We start from the raw sequence: 17,500 nt of genomic DNA, 5'->3' as shown, positions 1-17,500 counted from the left end.
CCATATGCCCTTTCTCCCTTACATTTAACGCCCCTCCCATCCCTGCAGGCCCCTGCCACACTGCTCGGATCAAAGCCAATCCAGCGAGACAAAATCTTTCCACAGCAGGCCTCGACAGTGCTGGTTAAACCCCAGCGTTTCATTATATCTCGACATAACTTCAGAACATATAAGAGCATCCCTTAAGGCCACATAGTCCTGTCATCCATTTGTAGCCATCCTCCATTCACTTTTATCTTTTGCCCTCTCTCCTCCTTGCTCAACAGCTATTCCTCTTGCATCCAAGGACCTCATTCTTGGATCTCCTGTCAAGTTCCTCCTTTCTCATCTTTTCCACTTTCATTTTGTTAGTCTTTCTTAATAAAACAATCACGATGGTTACAGCAGGGCTGGGATGCTATAAAAGTTGCCTCTACTATTTTTCGTTTTTTCTTGTCTAACCCTTGTTTTAATATTTCCACTCCGTCCCAGTCAGGTAAATGTCCGTATTTCTCCGCATGAACCACCAGGGCGTTTGATGTTCGGTGGGCCCTCAGGTCGCTCTTGTGCTCATATGTCCGCTTGTGTATGCCTCTTCCTGTCTCCCCAAAGTAGTTTAAGTCACAGCCACCACATGGGATTCTGTAAACCATGCTGTTGTTATTATGTTCTTTTCTACCCTTACTTCTCACTACTTCACCTATCTTCGTACTGGATGTACTGGCGATCTTCAGCCCTGCTCTGCGGAGCAAATGTCCTAGCTCTTCTGTGTACTTGGAGTTGGGAACTACAATGAAGCCACCTTCCTTAGTCTCCTTTATCTCATCCTTTCTCTTTTCCATTATTTTAAGTGCTATTTTCTTCAAACTATGGAGTAACCCTTCTGGATATTTAAGTCCTGAGAACACTTTAAAAATGTATTTGACTTCACTGTCAATATGTTCTTCACTGCATACCCGGAACGCTTATTGAGAGTGCTACAGTTTATTGAGAGCAATCAAAGTGACATTTGCTTATATGGACGAAGAAATGATAAAAGATAAAGAAAATACTAACTACAATAATAAGACCAAAACTTGAGTACGCAGCATCACTTTGGACACCCAGTACCAAAAAGAATATTAAGAAACTAGAAAGATTACAAAGAGCGACAACCAAACTAGCACCGACGCTCGCTGAACTAACATATGAGCAAAGACTATCCAAATTGAACCTACCAACTCCGGAACAAAGAAGAGAAAGAGGAGATTTGCTGACTATCTACAGAATAATGAAAGGAATGGAAGTTTTAGACAGGAACGACCTGTTAGTGTGGGAAAACAGTAAAACGAGAGGACACGGAAAAAAATTGAAAAAGGATAGTTATAGAAAAAACTTGAAAAGGAACAGTTTCCCACATAGAGCAATAAATACATGGAATAAATTAGACAACAAAACAGTATGTGCAAACACTATACAATATTTTAAGATAAAACTTGATGCGAAGAGATACAAAGACGGGTCACCACGAGCATAGCTCCCCACCCGTATATTACAACTAGGTAAATACACACACACACACACACACACACACACACACACACACACACACACACACACACACACACACACACACACACACACACACACACACACACACACACACACACACACACACACACACACACACACACACATATATATATATATATTGGTGTATTTCGGTAGCAGGTTCTCATGTAGACAATTTTGATTGAAGTTCACAGCAGCTTCTGCGTTCACGACTTTTTTACTGAGAAGTTCTACATCTCTGATGATGGAACGGTGAGCAATGGGTAGCTTCCATAAAAGTTGTCCGAAAGACATAGAAAGTTCTTGTAGATGAAGAACACTTTATTAAAACAAGCTTTCGACCTTCATAGGTCATCTTCAGGTTATGGTACAGGCAGAGAAGGGAACAGTTTATATACGGAACTAAATACAGAATGGAAGAAAAGGAGGAACGTGATTGGTCGAGGCTGGCCAATAGGGATCTAGGCATTGACCTGGGATCCCGCTTGCGAACCTGCCTGAGCCGTACGCCGTTCATTTTTACATTTATTGATCACAAGAAGTACACCTTGTTTGGGTCTCTATCCATTACTCCTAGAAGGCATACAAGTACGCCTTTTACAATAAAAGTTACGTGTACATGTGTTTAATTGGTTAGAATTATGTCAATATTTGTAGCGCTGCACGGTCCTGGTCGGTCTCCACGGTCTAGCCGGCGTGGTTAGTGTCCTATGTGTCCGTCGCGTCCCATCCGGTCCAGCCGACGTGGTTAGTTCCTGCACCCGTCGCGTCCCATCCGGTCCAGTCCAAGGCATCATGCGCAGTTACCTAAGTGAAAAGGAGAAGGTATTAGTCCTTTGGCTTGAGTTGTTGTGGTGAGCTATAAGTCAATATTTCAAGTGAGTACAGTTAAGAACCCATCCGTATCCTCTGGGGCTAGCACTTGAAGGAGACTTCCCAGCCGACGTGGTTGGTATCCTTTGCACTCGTCGCGTCTCATCCGGTCGATTCAAGGCATCCTGCGCAGTTACCTAGGTGAAAAAAAAGAGCATTAGTCCTTGGCTGAAGTTGTAATGTGTCATAAGTCAAAAATCAGCAAGAGAGTACAGTCAAACAGAACCCATCCGCATCATCTGGGGGGCGGCACTTGAAGGAGGCGTCCCAGCTGATACGAGGTAAGTGACACGCAGAAATCTGGTCGCTGGGCAAAGGGCCACATAATGATCTAGCCCGTTTGCGCCGGCCTCTCCACAGTGGATGCAGGCCTCCGGCTGTCCCGTCACCTCCGAGAAACATCAATACCCGAGACGGAGGCGATGAAGGGTGACTTCCTCTATCCTAGAGAGACGGACTCCAAGGGTCAGTCGCTCATACGCTGTGGCAACTTGATACCTGGGCTGTCAGGTTCCTATGGTTTTGCAGCTCCCTCTTGGCCATCGTTCTCGTTGCAATGGCCAAGATCTCAGTTCGGCTCGGGAGGACACCGATTCCGCCTTCCATGTCCCCTGTGGCCGCTCTTCTGGCCACCCTGTCTGCCGCTTCATTTCCCTGGATGCCGATGTGTCCCGGCACCCAGTTGAGGACGACTGATCTCCCTTGCTGACGGAGGGCCTTGAGCTGAAATAACAGCGAGGTCATTAGGTTTTTATGGTCATTATGATAAATTTTAGATATTAATTGCAACAGAGCTAAACTATCTGTGTGCACAACTACATTACGTTGGTGGGTGTTGAGAGCATGGGTCAATGCTAGACCCACTGCAACACCCTCTGCTTGCGTCGAGCAGCGAGTGCCCAACACCCTTACTCCCTGTTGCTCGTCCTTCGTGACAAACGCTGCACCTGCCACGTTGTGTACGGGATCCACGGAGCCGTCTGTGAAATAGACGACGCAGTTTTCCTGGGCGACAGATCTCATTGTGGCCTCCGCATCCGGCCACAGGCGCGGCAGCGGCGTACCACGTCGTGACGCCATCACACTGATTCTGGCCGGTGGATTCTCCCAGGGGGAGACTGCACATAACCTTCCACCGGCACATCCCTCCTTTTCTGAGGGATAAGGTCATGCAGGTGAAGGTCCCTTATGCAGTGTGCAACCCTCGCTGACCACCTCTTCTGCGGGAAGAGATCCGGATCTTGCTGGAGGGCGCTGATTAGCCTTCGCCGCAGGAACGAGTCATGTTCCCTCTGAATGACTCTTATGGCGAAGGCTACCACCAGTCCTGAGATCCTCGCACTGATAGGCACCAGTCCCGCTTCTTGCTGCATATTGGCGACCAGAGCCCAGCGCGGCGCGCCCAGTATTACGCGCAGCGCCTGATTCTGTACTGCCTCCAAGCCAGCCAACCGTGTTGCGGATAGACCAGCCAGAGCACTGCTGGCATAGTCTATCACCGGTCGAATTGCGCTGACGTAGAATGTCCGGAGGACAGCGCTGTTGGCACCTGCCTCTCTGGTCACCAAGGACTTCAGTACGTTAATCCGACTGAGGACCCTTTCCCGGATGTAGGCCACTTCAGTCTGGAAGGACAGCCTGGGGTCAAGCCAGACGCCAAGGTACATGTGCGTGCTGACCCACTGTACCTCATGTCCCTGCAGCAGGAGCCTGTCCCTCGGCGTCACGCTTGTGCCAAAACACATGTCTTTAGTTTTTGGTGGCGAGATCTTGAGGCCAAGCTCTTCGCATTTTGAAGAAATGCGGTCGAGGCACATTTGCGTCCTCCTGGCCTTGGTCCCTCTGCCTACTACCACCAGCGCGACATCGTCTGCGTATGATAGGAGGCGGCATCCTGTAGGTAGAGGGATGGCTATTAGTTCCGCCATCAGCACGTTAAACAGGGTGGGACTAAGAAGCCCACCCTGGGGTGTACCATTTTCCAGGGGGTGATAGCAGGACTCCACTCCCTGTAGACGGACTCTGGCAGTTCTATTGGAGAGGTAGTCCGCTATCCACTGTAACAGTTTCCCCTGTACTCCTCTGGCAGCCAGACTGTCCAAAATTGCAGCGGGACTGGCAAGCTCAAATGCCTTCTCTAAGTCGAAGAAGACAACCATGGCGTGACGTTGCTCCACATGACTCAAGAGCGTTGCGATGCTCTGAGCCGTGCCCACCCCTTTGGTGAAGCCATAGAGGTTCTCTTGTGGTGGTCCCAGTTTCCACAAAAGTCTTTGGAGAACCATCTTTTCCATGGTCTTCCCCAGGCAGCTCGTCAGGGAGATAGGACGATACTTTCCGGGCTCCCTGGGCTTGGGGATAGGCACGATGTCGGCCCTCTTCCAGTTGGACGGAAGTCTTCCACAGGACCAACTACTGTTTACCACCTGGAGGAGTGCTTCTTCTCCAGCATCCCCCAGGTGTGCAACCATGGAGTACGTCACTAGGTCGCTCCCCGGAGCAGTGTCGGAGGATCTCTTACGTGAGGCTTGTAGCTCATGGATGGTGAATGGCGTGTCCGTGTCACCCGGAGACCCCATGGCAGCTTGTATCCTGGCCTTTCTTGGTTCACGTAGCATGGCCTGCCTCTGCTGCAGCTCGGCGGGTAGCATGGCTGTGTGCGTGCGTCTGGCAAATTCTTGCGCCAGATTTTCTGCCTCGCACTGTGGTGCACGGGGAGCGCGCCGTGGTGGGGTACGGCTGGTCGCTATGTGGAGTTTCCTCCAAAGTTCCTTTAGCGTGGTGGACTCGCTAAAGCTTTGGCACCATTCCAGCCACTTCTCGCTACGCACACGTCGAGCTGTCTCCTTGGCCTCTTCGACGGCACTCCGGAGGTTGGCCAGGTTAGCAGGGTTGTGGTGTCTACGCAGGATCTTTCGTAGACGGTTGACCCTGTGGTTGGCATCCTTGATCTCTTGGTTGTAGTACCAACCATCACGATGTCTCCTCCTGTTGAGGGCGTTCTTAGGTATTGCCTCCTCTGCCGCTGGATGAATAGCTGAGACCAGTGCGACCTCCGCATCATCCAACTCACCCATGGCCAGAGCGTCGGTGACGACCTCGCGAGCCACTCTGTCCTTGAACAACGTCCAATTGGCCTTGCGCGGGTTCCACCTTCCTATTCTCTGGACCACTGGGGGTGGCGGGGCTACGGTGAGCGACATGTCTATTCCAAAATGATCACTCGTAGCCGTGTCGTTGATGCTCCACGACATCCGATGCTAGTCGGAGGAACTTCCATCCTGAATATCGAAAGAGATTACTCTCGTCTACGTATATTGGAAGCCATTTATATAAAAAACAAAAACCCTTCTCTCAACTCACAAATCACAGATATGTACATAATTCCTAGCCTTACACATTCCCAAAACAGTTATAAGATAGTTAGAGAAGAGGACGAACGGCGTACGGCTCAGGCAGGTTCGCAAGCGGGATCCCAGGTCAATGCCTAGATCCCTATTGGCCAGCCTCGACCAATCACGTTCCTCCTTTTCTTCCATTCTGTATTTAGTTCCGTATATAAACTGTTCCCTTCCTTGCCTGTACCATAACCTGAAGATGACCTATGTAGGTCGAAAGGTTGTTTTAATAAAGTGTTCTTCATCTACAAGAACTTTCTATGTCTTTCGGACAACTTTTATGGGAGCTACCCATTGCTTACCGTTCCATCATCAGAGATGTAGAACTTCTCAGCAAAAAAGTCGTGAACGCAGAAGTCGCTGTGAACTTAAGGAAAAAAAAAAAAACAAAAAAAAAAAAAAAAAAAATATATATGTGTATATATATATATACATATATATATATGTATATATATGCATGAGAAATCACATAAGCTCGTGATTCTAAATATGCGGAAAAACCACTAAGAAAAAAAAAACAAAAAAACTGATGACCAAGCGCTTTCGTCTATTTATGTACCCTGAGGATGTCTGAATAGACGAAAGCGCTTGGTCATCAGTTTTTCTTTTTCCTTGGTGGTTTTTTCCGCATATATATATATATATATATATATATATATATATATATATATATATATATGTATATGTATATATACATATTACACACACACACACACACACACACATGTGTCAATTTATATTCCTTCTTTTCAATAACAATATTATTTGTCTATGTAATTATATATTATCTACAAGCTCGGGTGATTAAGATATTTTCAATTCACGATCAGAACTTTCTCTTCACAACGAAACTTTCTGTAAATTCCATCAAAGCAAGCTGTAAACAACGTGAGATTGTGTTCCGCGGTTTCTTTTCTCAATATATTTTTTCTGCATTTTCATTTAGTCGAATCAACGTACATATTCTACAGAAGCCTTACACTGTCTTTGTTTGTATCCTGTTTGCGTACAGATCTTATTATTGACATTTGTTTTGCCGAGTGTCAGGCGTTTTTGAAATCCACGAAAGCTGAACACAAAGACTTACTGTATCATGTTGCCTTCTCCAAGCCTAAGCGTAAAGTGAGACCTAGGCGACGCTGGCAGTGCAGCAAAGAGCAAAGGCAGACTTCCTGTTGCGGAACTGTACAGTCTGAACTTTCCTCTCCCTTGAAATGGTGAGGTACATCTTGAAGCATTTCATGTGAGAGAGAAGTTCAAACTGTACTTCAAATCAGCAACAGGAAGTCTGCCTATACTCTTTGTTTGCATTTAGGTTAAAACTAGTGGAATATCCGCTTCTAAACCTTGCCCATTCTCTTGGCTGACTTTTATTTAAAACTTCAGTTAGTCTGTGTGTAGATCTAAAAACTAGTGGGATGTAGTGAATGTCTACTGATTCTATTCAGTGTTCAATTGATCTTCAGGGGGATAAAGAACACCAATACCTAAGTATGAGATATATGGAAAAAGGGTTGAGAACCCCTTTATTAAAAGAACAACACTCAACTCGACTTACGTCATTCTCTTGATAAAACCCTAAATCGAAACTGATCGAGTAGAATGATATACGTTCCAGGTACTTCCAAAGTTGCACGTTCTCCTTTCCTTGTCGTCCCTGACCAAAGCTCTCCGTAAGCGGCAAGGGACAACTTTGTACATGTTTGATCAACTATACTTTTTCTTCCCGAAACGGCCCTCTGTAGGAATATTATCATTATTATTTCTTTTTGTCCTTTTGTTGCTCTTTGAAATGTGTAGAGAATATGCACTACGCATGTCAGAACGAAAGGACAGTGTAATGGCTGAAGGTCGGAGAGTTCAATCGATGGTCGCGGGTCAGTTGCTCTGCCCCTACGACATTTTTGCAATCGAATCGAACAAGACACAATGAAAGAGCAAACCAGTTGATCTTTTGGTCCACATTGACGCCTCAATTGAAAGGAATCGTTTCGGGAGTTTTGACTGTTCGGAAGACCTCCTCGTTGGAGCGGTGCAAGGTACACCGCGCCATCCAACTTGGTGTCATAAGATACCTTATATTTGGTTTTGTTCCTTATTTCACAAACAGGTCCCATGGTGTAATGGTTAGCACTCTGGACTTTGAATCCAGCGATCCGAGTTCGAGTCTCGGTGGGACCTAAATCATCTTTTAAAATTATACTGATCTAATAAGAAAGATGAGTTGTCAAAAAGTGATACAAGACATTCTTCGTGGGACGCTGATGATAGTGAAACTGTTAATTCAGATGCCAGTATAATCGAGAAACTACTTCAATTCTTATCTATCATCGATTTCTTTCTAGTATATTGATGTGAATTGATCTATATTAATACCTATGTAATTCTCTACATGTATATATATATATATATATATATATATATATACATATATATATATATATATATATATATATATGTACATACATATGCGTATGTGTGATTGAATAGAAGTATTCGAGTATATGCCATATAACCTTTCTCCCTTACATTTAACGCCCCTCCCATCCCTGCAGGCCCCTGCCACACTGCTCGGATCATAGCCAATCCAGCGAGACAAAATCTTTCCACAGCAGGCCTCGACAGTGCTGGTTAAACCCCAGCGTTTCATTATATCTCGACATAACTTCAGAACATATAAGAGCATCCCTTAAGGCCACATAGTCCTGTCATCCATATGTAGCCATCCTCCATTCACTTTTATCTTTTGCCCTCTCTCCTCCTTGCTCAACAGCTATTCCTCTTGCATCCAAGGACCTCGTTCTTGGATCTCCTGTCAAGTTCCTCCTTTCTCATCTTTTCCACTTTCATTTTGTTAGTCTTTCTTAATAAAACCATCACAATGGTTACAGCAGGGCTGGGATGCTATAAAAGCTGCCTCTACTATTTTTCGTTTTTTCTTGTGTAACCCTTGTTTTAATATTTCCACTCCGTCCCAGTTAGGTAAATGTCCGTATTTCTCCGCATGAACCACCAGGGCGTTTGATGTTCGGTGGGCCCTCAGGTCGCTCTTGTGCTCATATGTCCGCTTGTGTATGCCTCTTCCTGTCTCCCCAAAGTAGTTTAAGTCACAGCCACCACATGGGATTCTGTAAACCATGCTGTTGTTATTATGTTCTTTTCTACCCTTACTTCTCACTACTTCACCTATCTTCGTACTGGATGTACTGGCGATCTTCAGCCCTGCTCTGCGGAGCAAATGTCCTAGCTCTTCTGTGTACTTGGAGTTGGGAACTACAATAAAGCCACCTTCCTTAGTCTCCTTTATCTCATCCTTTCTTTTTTCCATTATTCTAAGTGCTATTTTCTCCAAACTATGAAGTAACCCTTCTGGATATTTAAGTCCTGAGAACACTTTAAAAATGTATTTGACTTCTCTGTCAATATGTTCTTCACTGCATACCCGGAACGCTTATTGAGAGCGCTACAGCTTATTGAGAGCAATCAAAGTGGCATTTGCTTATATGGACGAAGAAATGATAAAGAAAATACTAACTACACTAATAAGACCAAAACTTGAGTACGCAGCATCACTTTGGACACACAGTACCAAAAAGAATATTAAGAAACTAGAAAGATTACAAAGAGCGACAACCAAACTAGCACCGACTCTCGCTGAACTAACATATGAGCAAAGACTATCCAAATTGAACCTACCAACTCTGGAACAAAGAAGAGAAAGAGGAGATTTGCTGACTATCTACAGAATAATGAAAGGAATGGAAGTTTTAGACAGGAACGACCTGTTAGTGTGGGAAAACAGTAAAACGAGAGGACACGGAAAAAAATTGAAAAAGGATAGTTATAGAAAAAACTTGAAAAGGAACAGTTTCCCACATAGAGCAATAAATACACGGAATAAATTAGACAACAAAACAGTATGTGCAAACACTATACAAGATTTTAAGATAAAACTTGATGCGGAGAGATACAAAGACGGGTCACCACGAGCATAGCTCCCCACCCGTATATTACAACTAGGTAAATACACACACACACACACACACACACACACACACACACACACACACACACACACACACACACACACACACACACACACACACACACACACACACACACACACACACACACACACACATATATATATATTGGTGTATTTCGGTAGCAGGTTCTCATGTAGACAATTTTGATTGAAGTTCACAGCAGCTTCTGCGTTCACGACTTTTTTACTGAGAAGTTCTACATCTCTGATGATGGAACGGTGAGCAATGGGTAGCTTCCATAAAAGTTGTCCGAAAGACATAGAAAGTTCTTGTAGATGAAGAACAGTTTATTAAAACAAGCTTTCGACCTACATAGGTCATCTTCAGGTTATGGTACAGGCAGAGAAGGGAACAGTTTATATACGGAACTAAATACAGAATGGAAGAAAAGGAGGAACGTGATTGGTCGAGGCTGGCCAATAGGGATCTAGGCATTGACCTGGGATCCCGCTTGCGAACCTGCCTGAGCCGTACGCCGTTAATTTTTACATTTATTGATCACAAGAAGTACATCTTGTTTGGGTCTCTACCCATTACTCCTTGAAGGCATATAAGTATGCCTTTTACAATAAAAGTTACGTGTAAATATGTTTAATTGGTTAGAATTATGTCAATATTTGTAGCGCTGCACGGTCCTGGTCGGTCTCCACGGTCTAGCCGGCGTGGTTAGTGTCCTATGTGTCCGTCGCGTCCCATCCGGTCCAGCCGACGTGGTTAGTTCCTGCACCCGTCGCGTCCCATCAGGTCCAGTCCAAGGCATCATGCGCAGTTACCTAAGTGAAAAGGAGAAGGTATTAGTACTTTGGCTTGAATTGTTGTGGTGAGCTATAAGTCAATATTTCAAGTGAGTACAGTTAAGAACCCATCCGTATCCTCTGGGACTGGCACTTGAAGTAGACTTCCCAGCCGACGTGGTTGGTATCCTTTGCACTCGTCGCGTCTCATCCGGTCGGTTCAAGGCATCCTGCGCAGTTACCTAGGTGAAAAAAAAGAGCATTAGTCCTTGGCTTAAGTTGTAATGTGTCATAAGTCAAAAATCAGCAAGAGAGTACAGTCAAACAGAACCCATCCGCATCATCTGGGGGGCGGCACTTGAAGGAGGCGTCCCAGCTGATACGAGGTAAGTGACATTGTCAGTCGACGGATGAGCCGAGGTCCTGGGGCCCGCACGCAGAAATCTGGTCGCTGGGCAAAGGGCCACATAATGATCTAGCCCGTTTGTGCCGGCCTCTCCACAGTGGATGCAGGCCTCCGGCTGTCCCGTCACCTCCGAGAAACATCGATACCCGAGACGGAGGCGATGAAGGGTGACTTCCTCTATCCTGGAGAGACGGACTCCAGGGGTCAGTCGCTCATACGCTGTGGCAACTTGATACCAGCGTGCTGACGGCCTCTGGGCTGTCAGGTTCCTATGGTTTTGCAGCTCCCTCTTGGCCATCGTTCTCGTTGCAATGGCCAAGATCTCAGTTCGGCTCGGGAGGACACCGATTCCGCCTTCCATGTCCCCTGTGGCCGCTCTTCTGGCCACCCTGTCTGCCGCTTCATTTCCCTGGATGCCGATGTGTCCCGGCACCCAGTTGAGGACGACTGATCTCCCTTGCTGACGGAGGGCCTTGAGCTGAAATAACAGCGAGGTCATTAGTTTTTTATGGTCATTATGATAAATTTTAGATATTAATTGCAACAGAGCTAAACTATCTGTGTGCACAACTACATTACGTTGGTGGGTGTTGAGAGCATGGGTCAATGCTAGACCCACTGCAACACCCTCTGCTTGCGTCGAGCAGCGAGTGCCCAACACCCTTACTCCCTGTTGCTCGTCCTTCGTGACAAACGCTGCACCTGCCACGTTGTGTACGGGATCCACGGAGCCGTCTGTGAAATAGACGACGCAGTTTTCCTGGGCGACAGATCTCATTGTGGCCTCCGCATCCGCCCACAGGCGCGGCAGCGGCGTACTGCGTCGTGACGCCATCACACTGATTCTGGCCGGTGGATTCTCCCAGGGGGGAGACTGCACATAACCTTCCACCGGCACATCCCTCCTCTTCTGAAGGATAAGGTCATGCAGGTGAAGGTCCCTTATGCGGTGTGCAACCCTCGCTGACCACCTCTTCTGCGGGAAGAGATCCGGATCTTGCTGGAGGGCGCTGATTAGCCTTCGCCGCAGGAACGAGTCATGTTCCCTCTGAATGACTCTTATGGCGAAGGCTACCACCAGTCCTGAGATCCTCGCACTGATAGGCACCAGTCCCGCTTCTTGCTGCATATTGGCGACCAGAGTCCAGCGCGGCGCGCCCAGTATTACGCTCAGCGCCTGGTTCTGTACTACCTCCAAGCCAGCCAACCGTGTTGCGGATAGACCAGCCAGAGCACTGCTGGCATAGTCTATCACCGGTCGAATTGCGCTGACGTAGAATGTCCGGAGGACAGCGCTGTTGGCACCTGCCTCTCTGGTCGCCAAGGACTTCAGTACGTTAATCCGACTGAGGACGTAGGCCACTTCAGTCTGGAAGGACAGCCTGGAGTCAAGCCAGACGCCAAGGTACATGTGCGTGCTGACCCACTCTACCTCATGTCCCTGCAGCAGGAGCCTGTCCCTTGGCGTCACGCTAGTGCCAAAACACATGGCTTTAGTTTTTGGTGGCGAGATCTTGAGGCCAAGCTCCTCGCATTTTGAAGAAATGCGGTCGAGGCACATTTGCGTCCTCCTGACCTTGGTCCCTCTGCCTACTACCACCAGCGCGACATCGTCTGCGTATGATAGGAGGCGGCATCCTGTAGGTAGAGGGATGGCTATTAGTTCCGCCATCAGCACGTTAAACAGGATGGGACTAAGAACCCCACCCTGGGGTGTACCATTTTCCAGGGGGTGATAGCAGGACTCCACTCCCTGTAGACGGACTCTGGCAGTTCTATTGGAGAGGTAGTCCGCTATCCACTATAACAGTTTCCCCTGTACTCCTCTGGCAGCCAGACTGTCCAAAATTGCAGCGGGACTGGCAAGCTCAAATGCATTCTCTAAGTCAAAGAAGACAACCATGGCGTGACGTTGCTCCACATGGCTCAAGAGCGTTGCGATGCACTGAGCCGTGCCCACCCCTTTGGTGAAGCCATAGAGGTTCTCTTGTGGTGGTCCCAGTTTCCACAAAAGTCTTTGGAGAACCATCTTTTCCATTGTCTTTCCAAGGCAGCTCGTCAGGGAGATAGGACGATACTTTCCAGGTTCCCTGGGCTTGGGGATAGGTACGATGTCAGCCCTCTTCCAGTTGGACGGAAATCTTCCACAGGACCAACTACTGTTTACCACCTGGAGGAGTGCTTCTTCTCCAGCATCCCCCAGGTGTGCAACCATGGAGTACGTCACTAGGTCGCTCCCCGGAGCAGTGTCGGAGGATCTCTTACGTGAGGATTGTAGCTCATGGTTGGTGAATGGCGTGTCCGTGTCAGAGAGAACCCTTGGCATATTGTACCCTTGCCTTTCTTGGTTCACGTAGCATGGCATGCCTCTGCTGCAGCTCGGCGGGTAGCGTGGCTGTGTGCGTGCGTCTGGCAAATTCTTGCGCCAGATTTTCTGCCTCGCACTGTGGTGCACGGGGAGCGCGCCGTGGTGGGGTACGGCTGGTCGCTATGTGGAGTTTCCTCCAAAGTTCCTTTAGCGTGGTGGACTCGCTAAATCTTTGGCACCATTCCAGCCACTTCTCGCTACGCACACGTCGAGCTGTCTCCTTTGCCTCTTCGACGGCACTCCGGAGGTTGGCCAGGTTAGCAGGGTTGTGGTGTCTACGCAGGATCTTTCGTAGACGGTTGACCCTGTGGTTGGCATTCCTGATCTCTTGGTTGTAGTACCAACCATCACGATGTCTCCTCCTGTTGAGGGCGTTCTTAGGTATTGCCTCCTCTGCCGCTGCATGAATAGCTGAGACCAGTGCGGCCTCCGCATCATCCAACTCACCCATGGCCAGAGCGTCGGTGACGACCTCGCGAGCCATTCTGTCCTTGAACAACGTCCAATTGGCCTTGGGCGGGTTCCACCTTCCTATTCTCTGGACCACTGTGGCGGGGCTACGGTGAGTGACATGTCTATTCCAAAATGATCACTCGTAGCCGTGTCGTTGATGCTCCACGACATCCGATGCTAGTCGGAGGAACTTCCATCCTGCATATCGAAAGAGATTACTCCCGTCTACGTATATTGGAAGCCCTTTATATAAAAAACAAAAACCCTTCTCTCAACTCACAAATCACAGATATGTACATAATTCCTAGCCTTACAAATTTCCAAAATAGTTATAAGATAGAGAAGAGGACGAACGGCGTACGGCTCAGGGAGGTTCGCAAGCGGGATCCCAGGTCAATGCCTAGATCTATATTGGCCAGCCTCGACCAATCACGTTCCTCCTTTTCTTCCATTCTGTATTTAGTTCCGTATATAAACTGTTCCCTTCCTTGCCTGTACCATAACCTGAAGATGACCTATGTAGGTCGAAAGCTTGTTTTAATAAAGTGTTCTTCATCTACAAGAACTTTCTATGTCTTTCGGACAACTTTTATGGGAGCTACCCATTGCTCACCGTTCCATCATCAGAGATGTAGAACTTCTCAGCAAAAAAGTCGTGAACGCAGAAGTCGCTGTGAACTTAAAAAAAAAAAAAAAAAAAAAAAAAAAAAAAATATATATATATATATATATATATATATATATATATACATAAATGTATATATACATACATATATATATATATATATATATATATATATATATATATATGAGAGAGAATGCGGGTGGGGAAGGGCAAACGAAGATGTGTTAGGAATAGAGTTTATTGCCCTAACGTTGCGACCAACTTGGTCTTCTTCAGAGGACTACAGCATTACAGACGGATCACAATTCTTATATTCGTAGTGAGAGGGAACCCGCCAAGGTATGAGCGTCATGTTTTCCCTTTGGCTAACGATTTAATTATTAGGACACTTGCTGCTTTCGAGAGGCATTTAAATCCGTCTCTGTCGTTGTTGTTCTTGTTGGCGGCGATATGTGCAGCTTCCACAGTTTTTCTCATTTTCTTCTCAAATCCCTCGTGTAGAATTTCTGCGTTGTTCCAATCAGGCAGATGTCCACATTTGTCCAGGTGACGAACCAGGGAGTTAGATGTTCTATGAGCCCTGAGATCGTTTTTGTGCTCATTCAAGCGTTTATTGAGCACAAAAACGATCTCAGGGCTCATAGAACATCTAACTCCCTGGTTCGTCACCTGGACAAATGTGGACATCTGCCTGATTGGAACAACGCAGAAATTCTACACGAGGGATTTGAGAAGAAAATGAGAAAAACTGTGGAAGCTGCACATATCGCCGCCAACAAGAACAACAACGACAGAGACGGATTTAAATGCCTCTCGAAAGCAGCAAGTGTCCTAATAATTAAATCGTTAGCCAAAGGGAAAACATGACGCTCATACCTTGGCGGGTTCCCTCTCACTACGAATATAAGAATTGTGATCCGTCTGTAATGCTGTAGTCCTCTGAAGAACACCAAGTTGGTCGCAACGTTAGGGCAATAAACTCTATTCCTAACACATCTTCGTTTGCCCTTCCCCACCCGCATTCTCTCTCATTTGTCTGAAATAATCTTAAATATATATATATATATATATATATATATATATATATATATATATAAATATATATATATATATATATATAACATGAGCAATCACATAAACTTGTGATACTAAATATGCGGAAAAACCACAGAAAAAAAAAAAAAAAAAACACTGATGACCAAGCGCTTTCGTCTATTCAGATGGAGGATGTCTGAATAGACGAAAGCGCTTGGTCATCAGTTTTTCTTTTTCCTTGGTGGTTTTTTCCGCATATATATATATATATATATATATATATATATGTATATATATGTATATATACATATTTACTTTACACACACACACACACACACACACACACACACACACACACACACACACACACACACATGTGTCAACTTATATTCCTTCTTTTCAATTGCAATATTAATTGTCTATGTAATTATATATTATCTACAAGCTCGGGTGATTAAGATATTTTCAATTTACGATCAGAACTTTCTCTTCACAACGAAACTTTCTGAAAATTCAATCAAAGCAAGCTGTAAACAACGTGAGATTGTGTTCCGCGGTTTCTTTTCTCAATATATTTCTTCTGTATTTTCATTTAGTCGAGTCAACGTACATATTCTACAGAAGCCTTACACTGTCTTTGTTTGTATCCTGTTTGCGTACAGATCTTATTATTGACATTTGTTTTGCCGAGTCTCAGGCGTTTTTGAAATCCACGAAAGCTGAACACAAAGACTTACTGTATCATGTTGCCTTCTCGAAGCCTAAGCGTAAAGTGGGACCTAGGCGACGCTGGCAGTGCAGCAAAGAGCAAAGGCAGACTTCCTGTTGCTGAACTGTACAGTCTGAACTTCCCTCTCCCTTGAAATGGTGAGGTACATCTTGAAGCATTTCATGTGAGAGAGAAGTTCAAACTGTACTTCAAATCAGCAACAGGAAGTCTGCCTATACTCTTTGTTTGCATTTAGGTTAAAACTAGTGGAATATCCGCTTCTAAACCTTGCCCATTCTCTTGGCTGACTTTTATTTAAAACTTCAGTTAGTCTGTGTAGATCTGTGAAGCCATGTATGGGAAGGGAAAGAGAAGGATTTAGAACAATGGTTCTTAACCTAGGTTTCCTGGCCTCCTTTGGAACCACAGTTTTACAACCGTGGCCACAATCTAAAAAGTAGTGGGATGTAGTGAATGTCTATTGATTCTATTCAGTGTTCAATTGGTCTTCAGGGGGATAAAGAACACCAATACATAAGTATGAGATATATGGAAAAAGGGTTGAGAACCCCTTTATTAAAAGAACAACATTCAACTCGACTTACGTCATTCTCTTGATGAAAACGTAAATCGAAACTGATCGAGTAGAATGATATACGTTCCAGGTACTTCCAGAGTTGCACGTTTTCCTTTCCTTATCGTCCCTGACCAAAGCTGTCCGTAAGCGGCAAGGGACAACTTTGTACATGTTTGATCAACTACACTTTTCCTTCCCGAAACGGCCCTCTGTAGGAATATCATTATTATTATTATTTCTTTTTGTCCTTTTGTTGCTCTTTGAAATGTGTAGAGAATAAGCACTACGCATGTCAGAACAAAAGGACAGTGTAATGGCTGCAGGTCGGAGAGTTCAATGGATGCTCGCGGGTCAGTTGCTCTGCCCCTACGACATTTTTGCAATCGAATCGAAGAAGACACAATGAAAGAGCAAAGCAGTTGACCTTCTGGTCCATATTGACGCCTCAATTGAAAGGAATCGTTTCTGGAGTTTTGACTGTTCGGAACACCTCCTTGTTGGAGCGCTGCAAGGCACACCGCGCCATCCAACTTGATGTCATAAGATACCTCATATTTGGTTTTGTTCCCCATGTGATATACAGGTCCCATGGTGTAATGGTTAGCACTCTGGACTTTGAATCCAGCGATCCGAGTTCGAGTCTCGGTGGGACCTAAATCATCTTATAAGAAAGATGAGTTGTCAAAAAGTGATACAAGACATTCTTCGTGGGACGCTTATGATAACAGTGAAACTGTTAATTCAGA

At 45.7% G+C, this 17,500-nt stretch overlaps 1 protein-coding gene and 2 non-coding genes across 3 annotated transcripts; 2 read left to right on the top strand and 1 right to left on the bottom strand.

Annotated features, from left to right (window-relative positions):
- Nucleotides 1-7,910: 7,910 nt before the first annotated feature.
- On the top strand, nucleotides 7,911-7,982 carry TRNAQ-UUG (transfer RNA glutamine (anticodon UUG)). Its single transcript has one exon. It is a non-coding gene; the product is annotated as a tRNA-Gln (tRNA).
- Nucleotides 7,983-11,146: 3,164 nt separating this feature from the next.
- On the bottom strand, nucleotides 11,147-12,116 carry LOC143030023 (uncharacterized). Its single transcript, XM_076193230.1, has 2 exons — nucleotides 11,567-12,116; nucleotides 11,147-11,465 (listed from the first exon to the last, which is right to left on the bottom strand). The coding sequence occupies exons 1-2, from the start codon at nucleotides 12,114-12,116 to the stop codon at nucleotides 11,389-11,391; spliced, it is 627 nt and encodes a 208-aa protein (XP_076049345.1). The 3' UTR covers nucleotides 11,147-11,388.
- Nucleotides 12,117-17,336: 5,220 nt separating this feature from the next.
- On the top strand, nucleotides 17,337-17,408 carry TRNAQ-UUG (transfer RNA glutamine (anticodon UUG)). Its single transcript has one exon. It is a non-coding gene; the product is annotated as a tRNA-Gln (tRNA).
- The last annotated feature ends 92 nt before the right edge of the window (nucleotides 17,409-17,500 follow it).

The sequence above is a fragment of the Oratosquilla oratoria genome, chromosome 11 (genome assembly GCF_046742065.1).
Source record: "Oratosquilla oratoria isolate Oo_2021 chromosome 11, ASM4674206v1, whole genome shotgun sequence".
Classification (NCBI taxonomy): Eukaryota; Metazoa; Arthropoda; class Malacostraca; order Stomatopoda; family Squillidae; genus Oratosquilla; species Oratosquilla oratoria.
The sequence above is the reverse complement of the archived record's forward strand: the minus strand, read 5'-3'. Positions and strand labels throughout refer to the sequence as shown.